Raw genomic sequence first — 22,050 nt, 5'->3', positions numbered from 1 at the left:
TGGTGGGTATTTACTCTTTTTGAGACTGATCTGTCAAATTTGTCTGAAGTTCTTCAGTGACTTAAAAAGATAGTAGATGTTAAAAGTCAGGATGGGAAAAATAAACACTTGCCAGATACAGAAAGGGGCATTTGTAGACATAGCCACACAGAGCAGTTGCACACAGTGAGAGCATCAATTGAAATTTTTATTGAAAAGCAAAAAAAAAAGTTCAACAGATTCTTCAGTGTGAAAAGCTGCAGTGCAACTATCCTTGATGTTGTGAACAAAGTCCAAACCTGTCCACTTCCTTAGCTATGGAACAGCACTTCAGAGCAATGTACCTAATTGAGCATGTTTAATTTGAAAGTCAGTTGTTATCTGCAGCTGTACACCCTAACCAGCCAATGTTTGATGCATAGCACAGAAAATTTATTGTGGCTATGCTTCTTGCCAGAGTGAAAATTAGTGAGGAAGCTGATCTGTTCATCAGTTTAGGTCGAATTTTCCTAGCAGTTGTACCCATTAAATACCAGGGATGAGGAAGTTAGGGATGTAAGAGTAATTCATATTAGAATTAGGCTTCTTTTAAGGAATAGAGTATTTCATGGAGTGGAGGTAATAAATATCACATGAAAAATTTGCCGATGTTGTGCTTGGGAACTGTATATTCAGAGAACTATGGTGTGTTTACTGAACTGTACTAAAGAGAGGACTGACTACAGGAATTAAACTGGGAATAGTGTGTTGGTGTGTGTATGTGTATGAATAATTTTGACATCGTCTTTACGTAATAACTGCTTCATTGTAAATACATTAAGTTTACATGGGAACTAACTTAAAGCTTCTTGGATTAAGGAGACTTTTGCTTCAGATTAAGAACATAATAAACTGCAGAAATTCAGAAGACTTGGTTTTATATGCTTGTGTCTTTTAGCTGTTCAATCATGTGAAAATCAGGAAACATTGATAAAATTAGCCTAGGTTTGGAAAGGCTGATAAAAGCAGAGTTATCTTTGAGCAGAGGTTTGTTAATGGTTGTGTGTGAGGAGTAGTTTGACAAAAGAGAAATTTTATTTAGTAATTCAGACACCGTAAATTTTGTGGAGCGCGAAGTTGCAAGAAAATTTAATTGTTTCTTTGTATAAACTATAAAAAGTGACTGCCAATTTTATGCAAGTCTTAGGACTTTTCTGCTAGTGTGCCTGGAAGATAAGGTGGTTTTATCTCCATCAGATGTTTCAGAATTTAGATTGCTGATCCTTTGAGTACTAGGAATGTGGGGTTATTTTACATAGAATTTGAGAGGTTCATTGTAAGTGAAGTATTAATTTTGCATCATCAGACCCTTACTGGTAAGAGAAACTGCCTAAGTTTTGAGGCTTTTTAATAGTATTATTAAATCCAATGTTATCTTGATTCAGGTGTTGGAGCTGCTCGAGCTGGAAACCTTACTTTCATGGTTGGTGGAGTGGAACAAGAATTTAATGCTGCCAAAGAGTTGCTGACATGCATGGGTTCTAATGTGGTTTACTGTGGAGAGGTTGGAACCGGACAGGTAATGCTTTCTGAAGGGCTAATAGCTATCTCAGTCTTTCCTTTTTCTGCCTTTTTATTTATTGGTGCCTACTCTTTTACTCAAGAGCTAAATGCTTGATAATATATCTTCATTCTTGTTTGTCTCTAACCTTGTGTTTATAAATAACATCGTGGCGCTTTTGTCCAGTATGTTGTGTAACTTCTTATGAAAATCTGACTGGTATTTCCCCACTCTGGCTTGTTGAGATTATACTTCTTAGGGGAGAGACATTTTGATTTTGTTTCATCTGAATTTAGATTTACTGGATGTTCTGAAGAACAAAGAGTTCCCACATGTCATGTATGCTTACTGAGCAGCACTAAGAAAGAAAGGTATTTTTTTAATCTGTGAAGGAGCCATAGAGCAACTTTCATTAACTTTGTGCTATCCCAGATCTATGTTTACTCTAGAAGAAAGCTGCCAGAACATACTTGATCAAATTGTCCTGGGCCTAGTGGATTCCTGTATGTTAGTTCTATAAAAATGCATAAACTAATTGATGGTTTCACGTGTTTTCAGGCTGCAAAGATCTGCAACAACATGCTCTTGGCCATCAGTATGATTGGAACTGCTGAGGCTATGAATCTTGGAATCAGGTTGGTTTGATTTTTGTGGTGGATTGAACACCACAAAAACATTTTTTCCATTACAGTTTTTATGTATTATGGTTGACTTTTGCTGAGACGATGATTAAAAGAAATAGGTAAACTTCTTGCCAAAAGTTGTCTTACAGAGCCATGAACAGCAGGCTAAAGGGATTATTTAACTAGGAGGAGGTGTTTTCAGCATGGGAATATTCTCTTGTATTGGCTGCATAGGTTGTTACATTCTACATCTGAAGTTAAGAGTTTATTTGTTCTGCTGTAGTGTAGTGTACAATAGTGTTTATCTTTCATTATAAACAGAGCTAATATAGAGGTAAGTTTTTGTTTGTATTCTAAGCTAATGTACAGTCTATTCAGAATATTTTACTCACATATGGGTCTCATTTGCTTTATTTATTTCTTAAATTGTTCCAAGGTCTATTGTAAAGTGAAATTTCTTCTACAGTGTGTATATCAAATTAAGATGAAAGCATAAAACAGGACATCTACCTTTCTTTGACTTTATGAGAGCACTTTGTCCTAGTTGCCAAAACTCCTAGTTTGTCAAAAAGCTGTAGTATACTCTACTACACTCTTGCCAATACTATTTCTTTTCTAGGATGTGCTACATCTAACTTTCCAGTGACGTCATATTTGAGCAAAATTATTTTCATTTCCTAATTGTGATGTATGTATTTTGCTGTGGTCTTTGTCATTTTGTTTTATTTTCCAATTGAGTGCATGCAAGTACACGTTCAGGATCAAGGTATTTGAACCTTTGATAAATTCTTGTAGCCAGATCAAAATAATTTGCAAATTTATAGACAGAGAAGTCCTGTGTTTGAAGACATTATCTTGCAATTGTGTATCTTTCAGGAGATTTTCATGAATTATTTATCTGCACAGTTGCATCCTTAAAATTTGCTAGCTAAAACTACAGATACTGTAGGTAGTTATCAACTGGACTCAACTGTGTTCATGTGGATTTGGTACACTATAAAAACAGCAAGAGGGCATCAAATGCTTACATAAATTTAAAAAAACACCTACATGTGCGCACATACACAAGACAATGTAATGGATTCACATTTCCTCTTAATTACCATATCAAGATGCAGTTGTTTTATTGAATTGCCCTTGTCTCAGATGTTAGACTGTCTTGACCTATTAAGTTGTCATGTTGTAATTGAGATAAAAGAGGAATTTGCTTTGCATCAGTGCTAATTGGTTTATCAATATCCTGTACCATTTACATTTTAAAATTGAGAGTCTGTAATATACTGAAGCATGTCTGCATCAAGCCATAATAAAACCAGTAGTATTGTTTACAACTTTTTAAATCTAGTGTTATCCAGAAAGCTTGCATTGTATTCTGCTTTAAGTCATGATTCACTAAGGCACGTGCAACTAATTTTTTGTTACAGCTTTATCTACATTTGTAGGAATTACTAAAATAAAATCAATTGGAAGAGAGGTATTCTGGGGTGTGTAAGCCCTGTGAAGAGCAAGTTGATGTCTGCAGTCACTGTAGCTTGAAGGTGTTTAGAATTTTTCCTTCTCCGGTTTAAATTTTGGCTGAATCTCTATTCATCATTTGTGAGCAAAGATCCAATGTGAAAGTAACAATATATAAGCCTCCCTACCCTACAATTAAGGTTATCAAGAGGGAACTATATTTATTGTAGACAAAACCTGCTGATTTTAAACCAAAGTATAGAAATAGCAGAATCTCATTTAGTCAAAAACTGAATTAAGACAGAGATGGTTATTTAAAGCCTTAAGAAGTAATTTAGAATCCTTGCAATGATTTTAATTTAGTGTGATTTAGGTCTTGAGAAGATGACTTCTGCTTATAACTAGAATAAGTGCTTTCCACTTGGAGTGTGGAAAAATTTATAATATAAAAATTTACATTGTCATTCTAATTATTAGAAGTTTTCCTATATTAATAATTTTGGGAAGTTTTTCCTACTCTAAAGCTCAAAGGATAGTGTGGCTGCCTGCTCTGAAGAGAGTAGGAAGCTGAACTTGATTTATTAGTTTGATGCGTATCAGGTGAAGAAAGTCAAACTTTGACTTCATGATGGAAAAGGATACTGAAAATCTAAAAATTTAGAATAGGAATTTTGGAACTTAGATGTGTTCTTAACTTTCCTATAGAATGTGAAATGTCTTTATGTCACACATTGTATATATCTGCTGCATCATTTAAATTGAGTTCTAGGGACTTTGAATAATTAATTATTCAAAATACTGCTGTCAGAACTAGATGTAGCTACAAGATCATATTACAATGCCTTCCGTAAACCAATATATACTCTAAACTTAAGTCTTCAAAGCAGTGTGATATTAATTCTGTTAATAAGCCACTTCTTCTCTAATGTTTTCGTAAACCATACAGTCTAAATTTTCATTTTATGTAGTAGTTAGAATGACTATTCTAGTAATTTCATATTTTTAAATTATTGTTTTATTTATTTTATATTTGAAATTATAGAATTTTTCCAAACTTCAACATAAGTAGCAAATATAATATGGTGAAGAGGAAAGAAAACTAACATTAATGAACAAGAATTCTACAAGAAACTCCCAGAAAAATAGCCCATATTGCTATGTAATTTTGCATTTATATTTCACTTGCTTTACTCGAACATCATCTTTATTTACTAATGAAGATGTCCGTTTTCTCTGGAAGTTATTTGGATTAAATTGCATAAATACTTTTTAAAAATATTCCCATCCATAGTTCTGGATGAAATGAATGAAATGCTTGTTATGTTCAGTTTTTCCATTACTTTCCTGATGATTTATGACTGTTACTGGTAAAAGTTAAAAGGTGTGGCAGATGTTGCGGAAATGAATTCACATTGTCATTTATATTTTCTTTTCTTTCTAGCATGTTAGTGCAACTTGTCAGTTGAAAAATCTTGAGCACATTTTGCTGTACAGTTTTACAAGTAGTGTGCATATTGCAAAATACTGACTTACTGTGTCAAACTGACACAGACTAGATGTAAATTGCACAAATATGAAGTTCAAACATGAAGTGATACTGTCCACAGTCAGAAAATATTTTTCATTTTGCTGATCATCTCAGTGCCAGTAACTTTGTTCTGCTGAGCCCTGAGCTCCAGTAAAACAATTTCTAGTACTAGCAAAATAAAGCTCAGAAATGAAATATTGCTGATACCTGGTTTGTGTTTGGGTCAGATGGAAGTTGCTGCCTGACAGACAGTTTGCGTTCCCTTCAGAAACTGCCTGCAAAGACTCAAGGAAGGGCTTATGTGGTGACACAAGACAGCTCAAGGTTCCCTAATGTGGTTGGGATATAAGGGACCAGGAGAGCAGTAAGGGCTCCATGGCAATAACCTCACTGCAAAATCCATTCTTCCAATAACAGAGAAAATCATCTCTATGAGGAGAGACTGCAGTGTCACCCAAATTTATACCAAAAGCTGCAAATACAGCTCCTTCCTAAGCAATTTTACTCCATTGATTTGTGCTCACTTGGGGTTTTTTTAGATAAATAAAGTGACAAGACAGTAAAAGAATTTTTCTTCTCATGCCAAGTTTAAATGTAGTCTCAGTCTCTAGATCTGGTTTCTGTGAGCACCCCTGAGCAATGGATGTAAGACATGAGCAGAAATGAGACCTTGCAGAGTAGAGAGGAGCATATCCAACAGGCTGAGGAATACTTAGTCCTGGACACATCCCCACTGCAAAGGTTAGAAAGAGTACCTTGAAAAAGAACTCCAGGCTGTGGTTCCTGCTGTCTTTGGCGTGGGACTATAGCTAAGTCTCATGAAGGTTAGTAATGATGCTGGCGAGCACTTACCTTGTTTAAAACACCAATGGCAAAGTAATTTTTAACTGTGTTAGACGGGCTATAAGGTTCTGCTTCAATTTTTGCACCTTTATTCAGTGTTTACCCAAAGCACCTTGAGATGGGAAACTCTCAAGAGTTCAGCTAGTTCAGTTGTTACACCTTAGAATGAGACCAGGATGTATCTTTCTTGTGAGACACTATTTTAATTTCTGTATCTGTTCCAGACAGAGCTTTTGGAGGAGTGTGTGAAAAATTCAGGCTGAAGCTTTATTAGAGCTCAGCAAAACTTGAGTTTTGAGCTGTGGTGTGAAGGGATCCTATTTTGAACCTTTTTTTTTTTTTTTTAGTATGTGCATCTATTGCTTAGTTTCTGCTGTTCACTTCATTAGGAATGTTATTGAAGAAGCATTGATTTGAGGGAGAAATTGTTTTTGTTCTATTATAAGTACAGTTAATACATGAGCTTCTTTTCTGCTTATAAGGGAGAAGAGAGCATTTTGGTAATTGTAAATTCACACACACATGCACAAGCTCTTGCCATGTCCAATGGCAAGTTGTTATGGGGACTGGCAGACTGTCATCATTTTGATAGCTTGAGCAGTATATCTCCTGAACAGCAATGGAGCTCTTATGCAGAGAGTATCGTATGTTCCCAGCCAATTTACAGGGAAACAGCAATAACATTTTATCATGGTTGAGAGCCCAGTAGCTGCTTCCTATTAAACTTGCCCTTTCAGATACCTGTCTTGGATTAATTTGTTGATTTCAAATGGAAACTCAGTCTTCTCCACTGAAGCATGACTTTCTAGGATAGACTCTTGCTGAATGACAATTACTGTATATTCTGGCTGGTTTCAGACCATTACAAGCTTTGGGTGCAGTGGAAGACAGAGGACTTCTTCAGTAACTGATTTTAATATATGTCTAATTTTAACTGTCAGTTATGTATGCACCAGTGGATGAATCTTCAGAAAGATGAAATGCAAAGCACTTCTAACTTGCTCTTATTAATGATACACTTGCTGCAAAGGAGGAAAAAAAAATAGGTTCAGGTCTCCTGAAGAGAAGCTGCATGGTGTTTAAGAGCTATGAATTTTGAAGAAGCAGGGATACAAACTGACACTATCTTCCTTTTTCTTTTCCCAGAGCAAAAATATGTCAGATCTAGCGCAAGACAGTATTTTACATATCTGTATAATACATGCATATCTTTTAAAGTACACTTTCACAGAGAGGCAGTTGGAACTCTGTAAAAAGAGCATTCTTTGGGAGGGTTATGTGTTTTGAAATAATAAGCCCTCTGTCTTGCAGTATACTCACAGCTGTAATTGCAGGCCTCTCCATGCAGTTGGATATGGCACAAGCAGGCACTACATTGGTAAAAATACTGATCTGGATGTAACAATGATAAGGAAACAGACGAGTCAAGAGATTTGTTTGAGGGGGGAAAAAACAACCTCTGTGTATTTAACAGCTCAGGCTTTGAATGCTCCCAGTGTGGGTTTCTTTGATTACAACAATTAAAACCATTATTTGGAGTGGCTCTTGATGAAGACTTTTGTGGTGAGGACTTTGATGCACTGTGCACAATAAAATACTGCGAAAACATACTGGTGCTGGAAAATACAGTTTTTATTTTTAAATAAATGATCATTATAAGCATTCAGTTGAATCAGAGGGTTGGAAAAAAATGGGGAAGAGCATAAAGCTGGATCCCATTTAGGCCAGCGGAGACTTTCCATTGAATTCCAGGGGCTGCTGCAGCAAATCATAAATAAGAGTGCCCAGCAGTTCTATAAAAAGCTATCTGAAATACAGAAAATTATCTTGCTTAGTATTAGGAAGGCAGACTTGCAGTACACAGTGCCACTATAGGAGTAGGAGCCATGCTGTAGGGTTGACTAAAACGTAGTTTTTCAAATTCAGAATGCCTACATGATTAGATAGACATGCATTTTAGCAACTGTTCCACTGGTAATGAGCTTTTCTCATCTACAAAATAAAACTCTGGGTGCTACAGTGCCTGGAAGCCCTGTTAGGCTATGGGGATCTGCAAAAGTCTGTGATGTGAGAACTAACATAAAAAACATTGAAATCTATTTAAATAAGCTTTGTATAAGGTTGTGATATATCCATTTTAAAATGTCCTTTTCTTATCTTGAATTGTTACTGGAGATAGTTCCCTTGCCTTCTCTTTTGTCCTGTGTGTAGCTGAACATTTGTACACTGCCAGATAAACTGCTGCTGCTTGTCCTTGATATTAATGCAATTGATGTAAAATTACACTGCAACTTATTGTCAGCATAAATGTGAATTCATAAGAGGGTTAATTTTGTATAATATTGAAGAATTTTCAGGGTCTGCACTGAGCAGCAGTTTATGCCATCATCTCCATGGTAGAACAAATGACGTTTCTACTTGGACAAGCTTTGTTTTATTGGGATCAGTAACCTTATCAGCAGCTGACCCAGAACTATAATATATGTTTGCGAATAGATAACATATGTCACAGTGAAATGCAGACTTGTCTCATAAGCAGGAGCATATAATGAAGATTTAATAATAGCAAAAACAAGAATGCACAGCTGTATATGACGGTAAAGTTTTTTTTATAAGTGCAGCATTTTTATTCACATTATTAGAGCAGAATCAATTGTGTTATCTTGTTTACTTCAGAAATGCACTAGTGTTCACATATAAACACATTGCACAACCATTTCCATGTTGCCACACTTGCTTGTGAATTTTTTGCTTCGTTCAGAGAATATTTTTATATGAAGAACAAGTATGTGACCTAGTAGGTGGCAGAACAGAGAATGCCTTTCAGTAATTGAAATACAAGGTAACTATTGTTCTCAAAGGACCTTTAATTTGCTTGCACTTTCAAAATGGCTGGGTGAAGAGGATTTGCTTAGTGCAAAAGGAAAAAAGCTTTGAAAACATACTGCTTAAATGGCGGATTGATGCTCTTTAATTTAAGATACAGCATCCCTGCCCCCAATATCAATAGTCTGTCATTTTTCATGACTTATAATAAAGGGAGAGGAATGATGGTCGGGTCCTAAGATATAAAACAAGTCACCCATGTCTTGTGCGTTTTGACATTAACACTTCTCTTCTTTGACCTTTGACAGATTAGGCCTTGACCCAAAGCTGCTGGCCAAAATCCTAAATATGAGCTCAGGTCGCTGTTGGTCAAGCGATACGTACAACCCTGTTCCTGGAGTGATGGAAGGAGTACCCTCAGCTAACAATTATCAAGGTGGCTTTGGAACAACACTCATGGCTAAGGTACACAGCACTTGCATGTCAAGTATGTGCACTTGCTTCTCTCTGGGCTTCCAGCAAGCGGTCTTCTCAGTGAAAATCTGTGATTACAGGATAATATATAGGCATGGATAGAGGGGATCTGAGCTCTTCCTGTAGCTCTGAATTAATGAGTTGTTTACTAAGGGCTTTTCCTTAGTCTCCAGCTTTTTTCTAGCCACTATTACTGCTGAGCCACTCAGTGAGATTATATGCATGATCTTTTTGAGTTCTGCCTTAATAAAGGAGTCCAAATGGGCACGTGGGTATAGTGAGCATTCGGCAAGCCATTTAGCCTTTTGCATGACTGCTCTAGAATTTAGGAGCCTAAGTTCAAGAGAGAATTCAGGGAAATCCAAGTTACTTAATTAGATGCTGATAGCGGCATTAGCATCTCAGATTTTGGTCCCACTCTATTCCAGATACCTTTAACTGTGCTCCTGGGCATGCTCACTAGCAAACCCTTCCTTTCAGAGCCAATTGCTTGTGTGCATGTCTTTCTGCCTAAGGCCATCTGGAATGCAGAAAGCAACCCACACCACCACAGGCTGACCTCCTGCAGGTTTCTGCACCATTCTCCACAAAGTGGGAGATCTGGGGTTTAGGTCCTTCTCAGCAGTAGGAAATTGAAAACCTACTGTTATTCCATCCCAGGAGAATACACTTATTGCCATGCTCTTGGCTTTTCCAGGAAAAGTGCTGTCCTGAGTCACTCTGTGGTCAGGAAAGCAAAGCTTTTAGAGGCCAAAGGAAAATAGGCAAGGAGGTCAGAGGACACACAGTTGGAGGAAAGAGATACAGAACTGTGACTGTTGAACTACTTCTGCACTGAGCACAATGATTGCCTAAGGTAAATTATAAAATCAGCACTGGAAGAGATGTCTCATCTTAAGTGCAGGAAATAATTTCACACTGAATATCCATTTCATGGAGATAGTGTCCTGAGGGAGGTATTTGAGTTCATACAGGATAGGTTTTATGCATACCAGTTTATTGAGTGCTCCCAACTGGTTAGGCATTCTGTCCATTTTCAGGTCTTTCATGTGACTGGAAATGTAGCACTTAAAACTAAAACAGCATTCTCAAAGCTGGTGAATTCAGATATTACCATGTAAATCTCCAAAATGCTGGAGCTACTGTATATAATACCTGCTTATTGATACTATTCATGTCATTTTGCAGTTGATTTAGGACAATTGGTGCATTTGCACACTCAATTAAATTTGCCAACTTCTCCTCAGAGCGGGTCCAGAGTGTTTTGCATGTGGTAGCACCAAAAAACTTTGCTAGTGCTGCATGGCTCACAACCCCTCAATGGCTGCTGCATTTTATGTTTATGGACCAATGACCAGGAACTTTCATTTCTTTGAGGAATAAATATTAAAATATTGTGTTAAAATATTGAGAAATAGCAGTTTTTGTAAAGTGTTCATGTCATTGAACATCGGGGACAATAAAGTGTTGTTTAAATTACAGATTTAGAAAAAGCATTCGGTTATTGCTTAGAGTTTGCCAGGCAATTAGAAATAAGCAACCTGATCTTGGCCCTGCCTCAAACCTTGTTGCCATGTTATGTGTTGTTTTCAGAATCTGTTCTGCCTGTTGTACCATGTTCTATGCTGCAATCTCTGTTCTCGTGATTGACAGCTCTCAATCTTGTCCAGAATAGCCTCATTGTATAAATGCAATAGGGGCACACATTTTCTTTCCTCTCTTTTAAGTTTCTTTCTAAAGGATTGGTTTTTTTCCTTTGGTCTTCATCTCCCGTGGAAGAATGCCCTGAAAGATCTTTCTTTAATTGAAGGAATAGCATCCTGGTTTGTGCCTGTTGAAACTGCCAGCTTTTGGTTATAAAGCATCAGTGATAACCAAGAGAGAGCTCCTCAGAGAGATTTGTAATTGCTGTTCACTCTTCTGACTTGCCTCTCCTGACAGTCCTGAAGACTGCGTTCTTCAGGCTAGAATCCTCAGTAAGAAGGAAAGGCATTAAGTTCCTCTCATGCCTCTTGAACTATGCTCTGTTTTTCTGTAGAAGGAAGATTTCTTGAATAAGTAGCCAAGACAGCCAATCATGTTCAGGGTATTCTGTGGTGCAGTGGTCACCCCTTCTAAGACACTGCCTTTTAGTTGGTGGAAAGACTTTTGCTGTTATCCATTTCATCCTAATGTGTGACATACTGTGCAGTTTGTAAATTGTTTGAGGTGGGGACTTTTTTAAGGGAAATGCAGAGCACAGTTTTGCCACTTAAGAAATAAAAAGGAATGTATTCAAAGGAGAAAGAGGTAGGTAATAGCCTGAGGTATAATATCTAGGAAAATATCTAGGAGTGCCTCAGTTGCAGTCACTAAACACAGTTACTAAACTTCAAGCTCCTGCTCACATATCAGTTGGTAGAAGTCAAAGGCTTTCTTAAAAATATTTTGTCATCAAAATCTCTCAAACAAAGCCAGAGGATCTTTATTTTAAGTGTTTGGGTCAAAAAAGTTTGCCAGACACTTCTGAGAAGCTCTTTGGTCTTGAAATTTGTTACTGAAACATACAATTTAGTCAACTTACTGTGAAACTTGCTCTAAAAATTTTGTATTTAAAAAAGTCTAGTTTAGTTTACCACACCAGGTTTGTGTCCAAGGCATTGGAAGGCCAGAAGTTCCATCTTTCATTGACAGCACAGTTGCTAATTAAATGTCAACTTTGGATCCTGAGAAGAGCTAGATTCATATCATACTCCTCTTGAGTCATGTCAAGACAGCCTTTGAGCCTTATTCCAAATGGCAGTTTCATTTATATCAACTGCAAAATAAATGTAAGGAACCAGGTAATTTTAAAGTGAAAGCAAATTGTGAAAAATAATCTGTTTCCCTATTCTAAGATGAGGAAAAGTGTTAGCATATTCAGTGCACTGAGACATCTGGAAGATGTTGCCGGTTCCAAAAACTGTAAGAGAAGCCATAAAATATGCTCCCATTTTTACTTTTCCAAATAAGTCAGCAAAGAGAAATTTCTTTCCAAGCTCTTTTGTACTATTTCACTTGAGGGATCTCTAACCTCAAGTGAAAAGGTGCAAAATACTTCATAATCTGAAGTTAAAGATAACCTTTACTTACATTTTCTTGTGTTTTTTTCCTTCAAAGCTCTAATTTATAGAATGGAGCTTTAAAAAAAGCAAAACAACCTTCCTGCACTTAAGTCAGGAGTCCTTGTCCATTTGACTATTGTAGTGTTGTTGAATGTTTCAGCCATCTTGGAGGTACACTTTCTGTACTGAAGTGTAGAGAGCTACTTTAATGCCTTGGTTTAGGAATGCAATTCCCCAGTTTAGTATGCCACAAAAAAAACCCCTGTGAGCTGCTGCCCTCCCCTTCCAGTCAGAGACATAAGACACAAAGATCATGGGTTGAGATAAGAACAATTTATGGGAATCAGCCATGATATAAGAACACAAACAGTAACAGCAACATACTACTAATAAAAGAGAGGATTATTTAAATGTAAAATGTTTACCAAGCCCAGGACAATGAAAAGCAGTGGTGGACAGACCCACCCACTGTGCTTTTCCTCAATCAGAAAGGAGCATCCTTTCTTCCAGGAAGCCAGAGAAAGTTCCTTTCCCCACCCCAGCAATGACATAGGATGGTACCAAACAACACTGAGGTCTTGGCCATGCTCATGTGGTGCAAGGCTCCACCCACTCACAGCTACTGAAAAAAATTAACCTTCTCCCTTGCCAAAACTAGGACATTTATGAAATTATATATTTGTGCAAACAGTCCATTCAAAATTTTCAGGAATTGTTTCTGTGAATGTCCTTTCAGAGATAAATAGATCAAAGGCACCACTACCAATATGAAATACTTTCACTAGTTTGGAATTAGATGACTTTGCCATTCTAATATTCCATTACATGAGTTAAGCTTTCTTGAATAAAATGAATAATATGGGTACAGATTTCACAAAGAGGGCTCATATATGTCATTAAATATCTTACTGTATGCAGGTTAAAGAAAGTGTTCCTAGATTTGTCAGCTCATCAGTCTTTCAACAGAGAAGAAATTATCTGCCCTGATGTAGATGAAAACTATTTTGGATTCTGTGACATCTGATATGTATGTTTTTCCTATTTTCCCAGAGCTTGAAGTCATTCCAGGGTAATAGGAAAAGTAACTATAATTCTGATTTGTATCAGAATGACCTTTATAGAGCCGATTTACAGATCGAAGTGACATTTAGAGAATAGAGTAAGATCTTGAATTTCCTTGTGCTAATTCAAATCCAGACACACAGAAAGTAAAGACCTGTCTTGTAAGTCATCCCTGAGAAGTCAAAGGTGCTCTCAGCAGTACTACAGTCTTTCAGTTCTTCTGTATCAGGGATGGGAGCCATCTGTCAGAGTAAGGGAAGAGCGTCTTTGCTTACAGGCTTGCAGAGCTGTGGTGAAGAAGGCTTTAAGCTGAAGTTACTAGTGGAGGGGGAACCTGCATTCATTCCACTCCTACCACTTTGATGCCAGTGACAGCAATAACTGTCCAGAGCCTGGAGTTGGATTGCAGGTGCAGCAGGAGAGCACCTGAAGAGCAGCACACAAGAATTACAGCCAGTAAATTGGCTTCATCAGGGCCCAGTTTAAATGACGCTATGCAAATGCTGTGTCTGCATGCCTGCAGGGCTGTGATCTTACTGGCATCACAGAGACATTGTGGTGACTTCTCTTACTGGGGTGTTGGAGGGGAAGGATTCAGGCTCTATGTCAGTGACCAGCTGGAGTGCATCACTTGGAGGAGGAGCTGACTGAGAGTTTACAGGTCAGGATTAAGAGGAGAGTAGGGACAGGTGACATTATAGTGGGGACCTTCTGCAGCCCATCAGATCTGAAGACTGAGCAGATGAGACAAATATAGACAAATAGGATCTATCTCACATCCACAAGCCTCGGTCGTCATGGGGGACTTCAACCACACTGGTATCTGCTGGAGGGGCAGCACAGCAAAGCATAAGCAATCTAGGAAGTTCTTGGAATGTGTTGGTAAGAACCTCCTTCTCCAAAGACAGAGGAGCCAACAAGGAGAGGTTGTTGTGTTGGACCTTGATCACATCAGTAAGGAGGGGCTGGTGGGAAATGCGAATCTCAAGAGCAGCCTTGGCTGCAGTGATCATGAAGCAGTGTAGTTTGAGGTCCTTAGGGCAGCAAGGAGGGTGCACAGCTGGCTCACTCCCCTGGACTTCAGGAGAGCCAGCTTCGGCCTCTGCAGGAATCTGCTCAGCAAAGTAACATGATAAGGTGCCAGAGGGAAGAGGGGCACAAGAGAGCAGGTTAATATTCAGGGATCACCTTCTCCAGGCTCAGGAGGAATGAATGAGGAATGAACAAGGAGGAAATCAGGCAAAACTGTCAGGAGGTCTGTGCTGATGAACAAGGAGTTACTGGACAAATTCAGTCACAAAAAGAAAGCCTACAGAGGTTGGAAACAAGCACAGATAGGCTGGGAGGAATACAGACAAATTTTCCAAGCAGCCAGGAATCAGGTTAGGAAAGCCTGATAAAATTAAACCTGACCAGATACTTCAAGGGCAGCAAGAAAAGCTTCTATAGATACAGGACCTTATACAGGGTTAGGACTTGGTTGCCCAGAATTTGGAGAAGGCTGAGATACTCAAAGACTTTAATGGGTGTGAGAGGTGGGCCCTTGCAAATCTCATTAATTTCAACAAGGCCAAGTGCAAGGTGTTGCACTTGGGTTGGAGCAATCCCAAGCACAAATGCAGGCTAGGCAAAGAGTGGACTGAGAGCAGCCCTGGGGAGAAAGACTTGGGGGGGTATGGGTGGACCAGAAGCTCAGTGTGGCCTGGCAATGTGTGCTTGTAGCCCAGAAATCCAGTCACATCCTGGGATGCATCAAAAACAGCATGACCATCAGGTCAAGGGAGGTGATTCTGCTATACTGAGACCCCACATGGAGTTCTGTGTCCTGCTCTGGGGCCCCCAACATAAGAAGGCCATGGACCTGCTGGAGTGAGTGCAGAGGAGAGTGGTGAAGATTGTCAGAGGGCTGGGTCATCTCTCCTGTGAAGAAAGGCTGAGAGAGTTGAGGTTGTTCATCCTGGAGAAGATAAGGCTCTGGGAAGACCTTATAGCACCTTCCAAGACTTACAGGAAGCCTACAAGAGACGTGGAGTATGACTTGTGGAAATATAGTGACAGGATAAGGGCTAATAGCTTCAAACTGAAAAAGAGGAGATTTAGATTAGATATTAGGAAGAAATTCTATACTGTGAGGATGGTGAGTCACTGGTGCAGGTTGCCCAGAGAAGTTGTCTATGTCACATCCCTGGAAGTGTTCAAGGTCAGGTTGGATGGAGCTTGGAGCAGCCTGGTCAAGTGGAAGATGTCCCTTCCCATGGTCGGGGGCTTGGAATTAGATGATCTTTAAGACTCCTTTCAACCCAAACCACTGAAAAACAGGAAAAAATCAACCACACAGCAGATTCTATAAACCACCATAGTTCTGAATGGATAGGAAATACAGGCATTTCCTAGTAATGTTTGAGAGGTTCTTTTGCAGCTTTGGTGAAATATAGATCCCAAACATTGATTTCATTAACAAGAACTTAAAGACAGCCTTCAGTGCAGGCATTACTTCCTACGAAATCAAGAGATCTTTTTGTATATATCCAGGCCCTTGTTAGTGCTTCTTTCTTTGGGTTGTTTCGTGTCTGATTCAGCTTGGAGTTCAAGCTGACTACTTCTAGTTAGCTATGATTAGTCATAGTACCTGGTACTCACCTTTGGGATCTGCCGTATTGATTTCAGATTATAACGGTAGTTGACCAAGGAGGACACATTTCACATTTGTCCTCTTTGAACCTTCCCTCCCTTTTGTTGACCCAAATACAGTATTTAAAAACACAGTGGAACTATTCTCTATGTGCCTCTATTAAAGAAAAAGTCACTCAAGAAGAATTTTGAGTTGTAGCAGACGAGGGACTGCCCCCTAAACAATTCTCTAATACATCCTTCCAATTAGGCAGCAAACCAGTTATATTCACTAAGTGACCTATGAGTGTCATTTGATATTAACTGTTTATAGCAAATGTGTGTTTGCTAAGTGGCTTCCATTTTCTTGGTCTTGAAATTTTTTCTGCCTGATTTTTAACCTGTTTATAATAATAAAAATTCTTCTTGCCAAAAGAACTAAATTATACTCTTAGAATGTATGTGAAATGCTTCAGTGAATAGCCAAGGAGATTTTCTTACTAGAGATGACATACTCAATGGGGAAAAAGAGTCTGAGTCTTGCTACCAGGTAATATAGTGATCGAGAATCTGAAAATTCCTCCTGTTCTTAAGGTGGTGCTTGCGTGGCAAAGTTTGAGGTTTTTCTGTTGAATAACATTGAATTACTGTTTAAAAAATAAAAACTACACAAAATCTGCTTCTTCCAGCTCTGAAATTTTAAGGCTGGAGTATTGTACTTGTTGGCAGTAGAGTTCTTGTTACAGTGGAAGCCAAATAACCTATGATATGTATATGGCTGTTTATGTCCTTGTTGTTTCTCCCCTGACTTTTTCTCTTTTTCTTTCCTTCCATTCTTCCTCTCTGCCCTCTTCCTCCTTCTTCTTGCCCCCTACAGGATCTTGGCTTGGCCCAGATTTCTGCCACCAACACGAAGACACCAGTTCCTTTGGGCTCCCAGGCACATCAGATCTACAGGATGATGTGTGCCAAGGGCTATGCCCTGAAAGACTTCTCAGCTGTGTTCCAGTTTTTACGTGAAGAGGAAAGCTTGTGAGCTGTCCTTTGGAAATGGACACAATAACAAACCACATTTTTTTATCCTTATAGTTCATTTGGGAAGTTTGTGGATTTAATCAAGCATCCTGCTTCCATACAGATTAATCATCTTTGGCTGTCCAGACCACAACGAACTCCAGAGTTTCTGTATAATTCTTGAAAAGGCAAGCCAAGGGAAGGGATTGTTTGGCAATTAGCCAAGAGCAAGTCCTTTTTTTTTTTTTTTCTGAAGAGCCATCAAAGTTTTTTTCACTAGATGCAATAAATAAATATTTTTTTTATGAAACACTTAACTCTTCACATATAAAATAACTTACGTTATGGCTACAGACTTAGTTGAATCATGAATAATAAGAGAATGTTTTATTGCAATTTTATCATATATAGTGATCTATTAAAATTTAAAATTAATACCTTATGGAAAAAGGGAATATATGTTCAATGAGGAAACACATCTTGAGATGGAATTTTTTTTTTGTTTTGGACCTAGTAGCCCTGAGTTGATCAGAAGTTAATTTTTCCTGGGATTCAGGTTGCAGATAAAGTTTATAGGCACGTGTTCTAAGTGGAAAGCTGTTACACCATGTTTACCTGATAGGCTTAGGTCAAATAATATAGAATGTGTGTCCCTCTTGTAAAGCTCCGTTATTGTATTTTGCTAACCCGATTTTATATTTTCTTGTATTCTGTCACGCATTTTCAGAACTCAAGATCAGCACTTAACAGAAGTTCTAACAAAGTGTACATTTGCTTTAGGTAATTACTAAAGTATTTTAAATCTTAACAAACCCCATTATTTTGAAAAGAAATAAAATCTATACTGGTAAATACTTGCTGCACGATTATTTGCTTTTTGTTTAGGTTGAGTCTTGTACATGCAGTATTAACCAAAACTTGTACTAAGTGGTCTTATTTTCTAATTTGCTGGGTTTTCTACAGATTTTCAGATTATCTTGCAAACCCAAGTCTTTCAAAAGCTCTTGTTGTGAAATGCAGACAAATATATAATATATGCAAATATATTTGCATACACATTACCCGAACCGTTCATATCCCATTGGTCTTGCCAAAGTACAGGTGCATATTTGGCTTCATAAATACTCACGCTGATTGTACTAGAACTACTCACATTCAAACTCTATGCTTAATGTTCAATTACACATTTACATTCCCATTTTGGTTGTGTGAGGGATCCTTTTATAGATGCACATTACGTTATCAAAATTGTGTGCTTGAATTAGCTCAGTTCTGTCAATAATCAGACAGCTTGGACACTGTCTTCCAACAAATTAGTAGTATCATGCAAAAATTATTAAACAGTAGTAATTGATCTCTTCTCCTTTTGGCTTTCTTTGAAAACTGTTTGACATTCCAGGTGATTCAAGGATTTGGGATTCATTATACTCATTCAATATACTCATATGTTTTTTTATATGAGTATAGGGCTGCTGAGAGCAATTGTACTTTTAAAAAATGGTTTGTCTCTCTTTTGTTAACAGTCTTGTCTCTACAGGATTGCCTTCATTCAGAAATTAGACACAAAACTACCTGCGGCACAAACAGCCACTCAGGTGCAACATGGCACCATAGTTACAGATGTGTGGTCTGACCTTTGCTGACAAGATCCCATACTACATTTATTTCCTGTGGAACTCCTGCCTCACATAATGCAAAGGGTAGAGCTAGTCTTAATATGAATTTGGGGTCAAGTAATGAAGGCTGGTTTTGACAGTGGGATCCTTTTTCATTTGGACATTTTGTGATGGATGAGGTAAGGAATTGTAGGAGTGTTCCATTTCTATCCTCTGTAATTGGCTTGGAGATCTGTCTGGCATCGCAGCCCTTATGGGAGACTCTTCCTTCTGCTGTCCCCCCCAGCCTGTGGCAGCTTTTGCTGTGAAAGTGTTTACCTGTAGGCCTGGGCTTGCAGGAAGTGTGATAATTTCTTTTCTGAAGACATTACATGCACATACAATTGTTGGGAGTCATGAGGGAAGAGAATATGCTCAGTGAGGGAGTTTTTTGAAGTTTTTAGCCTCTGAAATCATAAAGCTTCTATTAAATATGTGGAACCTTCATTGTTATTTTTATGTTCCTCTCTAAGGCTTGTAGCTTAGGCTTCCTGGTGTTCTTTTCTCCTCCCTCACAATCTCTCATCAAATTTTTAATTCTCACTCCAAAGCACAGGGTGCTCAAGTTGGAGGAAAGGCTGCCAGAATGCCAGGTTGGCAAACCAAGAAAACATTCCCTGGTCTCCTTCTTGGTGGAGGATTGTGGCTGAAATTAAAAACAAACAAACAAAAGAAAAAAAAAAGGCAAAACCCCAGCTTCAGGGCAGACAGCCATCATGTAAATTTTTAGAACAAGCAGTTAGTTTGGCAAAGTCAGAAACAACTTCTTAAATAAATGTTGTTATAGAAAGTGCCTTGAAAACATCAATGATGTCCAATACCTGAAGCCAGTAACATGATTTATATTAGAACGTGTTTTTTTTTTACTAATTCTGAAGGAGAATATTTTATGACTCTGTATGTATAGTGATGATAGTACCTGCTACATATGGGTACTCTGCATGTGTATATGCTTGTAATGTATCTTTTGCTTGAGGTATGTTTCTGCTCTGTGGAAATTAGGCAAATACTAAAACAATTTATGTCACTGTCAGAGACAGGTTTTGAAAACTGTAATTTGTTGAGTTGAACAGAAAGATGGTAACTGGTTGAATTTCTACACTAATTGCCATCCAGTACATACAGACAAATTGGGTTCAACAAATTAATGGCATATTTTGTAAATGTCTCAAAGGAAAACTTGAAGTGACTTCTTTTTAGTTTGAATCTCAAACTAGCCCTCCCATCATGCTTACTTTGGAAACTCACCTATATCAAATGCATTTACTGACTAATAAGAAAACATTGACAACCAATAAAAGTAGTGATTTTTTTTAAAGTCATCAGCAGCCTGCTCTCATTTATGATTCAGTATAACCCATCTTAAGCAACTATTTTTGGTGACTGTTAAACAGAGGAGGCCTTCTATTAAAACCTCTGAGTACTATATTACTTTAACCTTATTTATGGCTCTTACAAGCCTCAGGAGGAGGAGGAGGAGGTGTTCTGACCAAATAAAAATATTATATGTGATAGTCTGGCTCTGCTTTAATCAGTGGGAATTTGGCCATTAAGTTGAATACTGCTGAAATCTCACAGTGTGTGTTGAATGCTCACGTGATTACACTGCAAATGTGTCCAAGATGCATCTGTGGAGCAGCTCAAGAACATCTCTCTGGCTGGGATTAGGATTATGAGAAGATGGGGTGGTGCCTGTGAGAGGAAGGATCCAGCACAAGCCGCTGAAGTTTGTATTGCCAGTCTCCATCCTAGCCTTGTCCCACACTGGATGAGAGAGAGAGGTACTGAGGAGCGCAAAATAGCTGCTGTCCCTGCCTGCATGAGCACAGAACTACCTGTCTTTTCAGCTGTTTACATCTTAGAGTTCTGCCACAAGGAGTTTTTATCAAATGGCTTGCAGAACTGAAAGACTGGGGCCACCCCTGAAGCAGACAGAGGAAGGCTGCCATCATACAAGGGTTACTGTATTTATGCAGTAGATGTCTTTCTTTTAGTCTGCCAGCTTGATTTGTAAGATCAAATCTATCCAGGCACAAGTCTGAGGGTACTGACTTAATCAGCAGTGATACCTGTTGCTTTTGATTTGTTTTTACATCATCATGATCTTCTCCTTCATATAAAGAGTGATGAAACTCAGCTTTCCTCAAGACAAGTTGAGAATATTGTCTGCCTTTATAAGACTGGCTAATAAGCTGTGGAAACTTCTGTTGTGTTTCCTTGGTTCAGTGATGCAATGTGGAGTTAGAGCACTCTGCACTATTTTAGTTTTTTGTTGAACTTTAGTTCAACATCTACAAGTTAGAATAAATGGTGCTTATGAAAAGCTCAAGCTTTAAGTTGCAAGAATATCTTTTCATTCTGTGGAACACCATAATAGAAGTGTGCTTTTTAAAGGCTGCTGGTATTTTTAAGATCTGTCGCTTTCTATGTATGCTTTGTCATAACCTGTCCAGCCTGCTGGCACAGTTACACATTAAATTTTTTCCAATAAGAGTAATAGCAATGGTTACATAGTTTTCTTGGGTGGACAGAAAATTAATATTTTTATGGCTGGTGTGTTCAATAGATATGTGACATGGAGCTAGACATCCATATGGCAGTGATTTTTTTTTTTTTTGGCTTTGGCATTCATCATGGATTGTGAGCACTTGGGGTAAATTGGAACAGGTGGATAAACCTTTCTAAAGTACTAAATGTCTCGTAACAACTACTGTATAATTAAAAGCCGTCTGGCTCTTTCTGCATTTTCACCTAGCTCTTCCTTTTGACCTTGACCCTAAGATGAGGTCTGGATTTTCATTTGAAGTAAGAAATAAATCAGTCTGTTTCTTCATCTAGTTCTACTGAGCCTCCATTAGTGATGACAGAGTTTGTTAGAGTAAATGCTGTATACAGAGATAATAAATGTGCTAACATATATTTTATGGAGTTCATTGATTTCAAAAAGACTGGCCAAAACCAACTGAAATCTAACTCATAAAAAAATGTTTGCCTGTACCTAAAATGCAGCTACTCTGGAAAGGAATGCAAATGTTGTTAGAATACATTTCACTCCTTGCAGCATTTTTAGAAAATAAAATAGTTGTATTTTTGTCTTGTTGAAATTCAAAGAAACCAGACAAGTAAAACAAAGTTTGTAGGCTTTAAGTGTGGCCAGGTGTAAGTTTTATTTGGCCAAAATCAAGTATTGCTGCTGTCCATCTCCAGTTTGAGAACATGATGAGAAAACATGCAGGCAACTTACAGCACCAACAGCGGTAGGGAAGTAACTTAAAGAATACTTGTTAAATTCTCTGAGCTGCTTGCTTTGCTCTGAGTCTCCTTCCAACTGATTTAACAGCATTAACTGGGCTGTAAC

At 38.1% G+C, this 22,050-nt stretch overlaps 1 protein-coding gene across 2 annotated transcripts in view; it reads left to right on the top strand.

Annotated features, from left to right (window-relative positions):
• HIBADH (3-hydroxyisobutyrate dehydrogenase) overlaps positions 1-17,891 on the top strand; it is an 86,557-nt gene extending 68,666 nt beyond the window's left edge. Inside the window, exons 5-8 of one of the 2 annotated variants that reach the window (XM_064412980.1) lie at positions 1,404-1,537; positions 2,078-2,154; positions 9,103-9,259; positions 16,901-17,891. In XM_064412980.1, coding sequence (XP_064269050.1) covers positions 1,404-1,537; positions 2,078-2,154; positions 9,103-9,259; positions 16,901-17,059 — 527 coding nt within the window. In that variant the 3' untranslated portion in view covers positions 17,060-17,891. The other variant, XM_064412989.1, reaches the window with a different exon arrangement.
• Positions 17,892-22,050: the final 4,159 nt, after the last annotated feature.

Source organism: Passer domesticus, chromosome 1 (genome assembly GCF_036417665.1).
Source record: "Passer domesticus isolate bPasDom1 chromosome 1, bPasDom1.hap1, whole genome shotgun sequence".
Classification (NCBI taxonomy): domain Eukaryota; kingdom Metazoa; phylum Chordata; class Aves; order Passeriformes; family Passeridae; genus Passer; species Passer domesticus.
The sequence above is the reverse complement of the archived record's forward strand: the minus strand, read 5'-3'. Positions and strand labels throughout refer to the sequence as shown.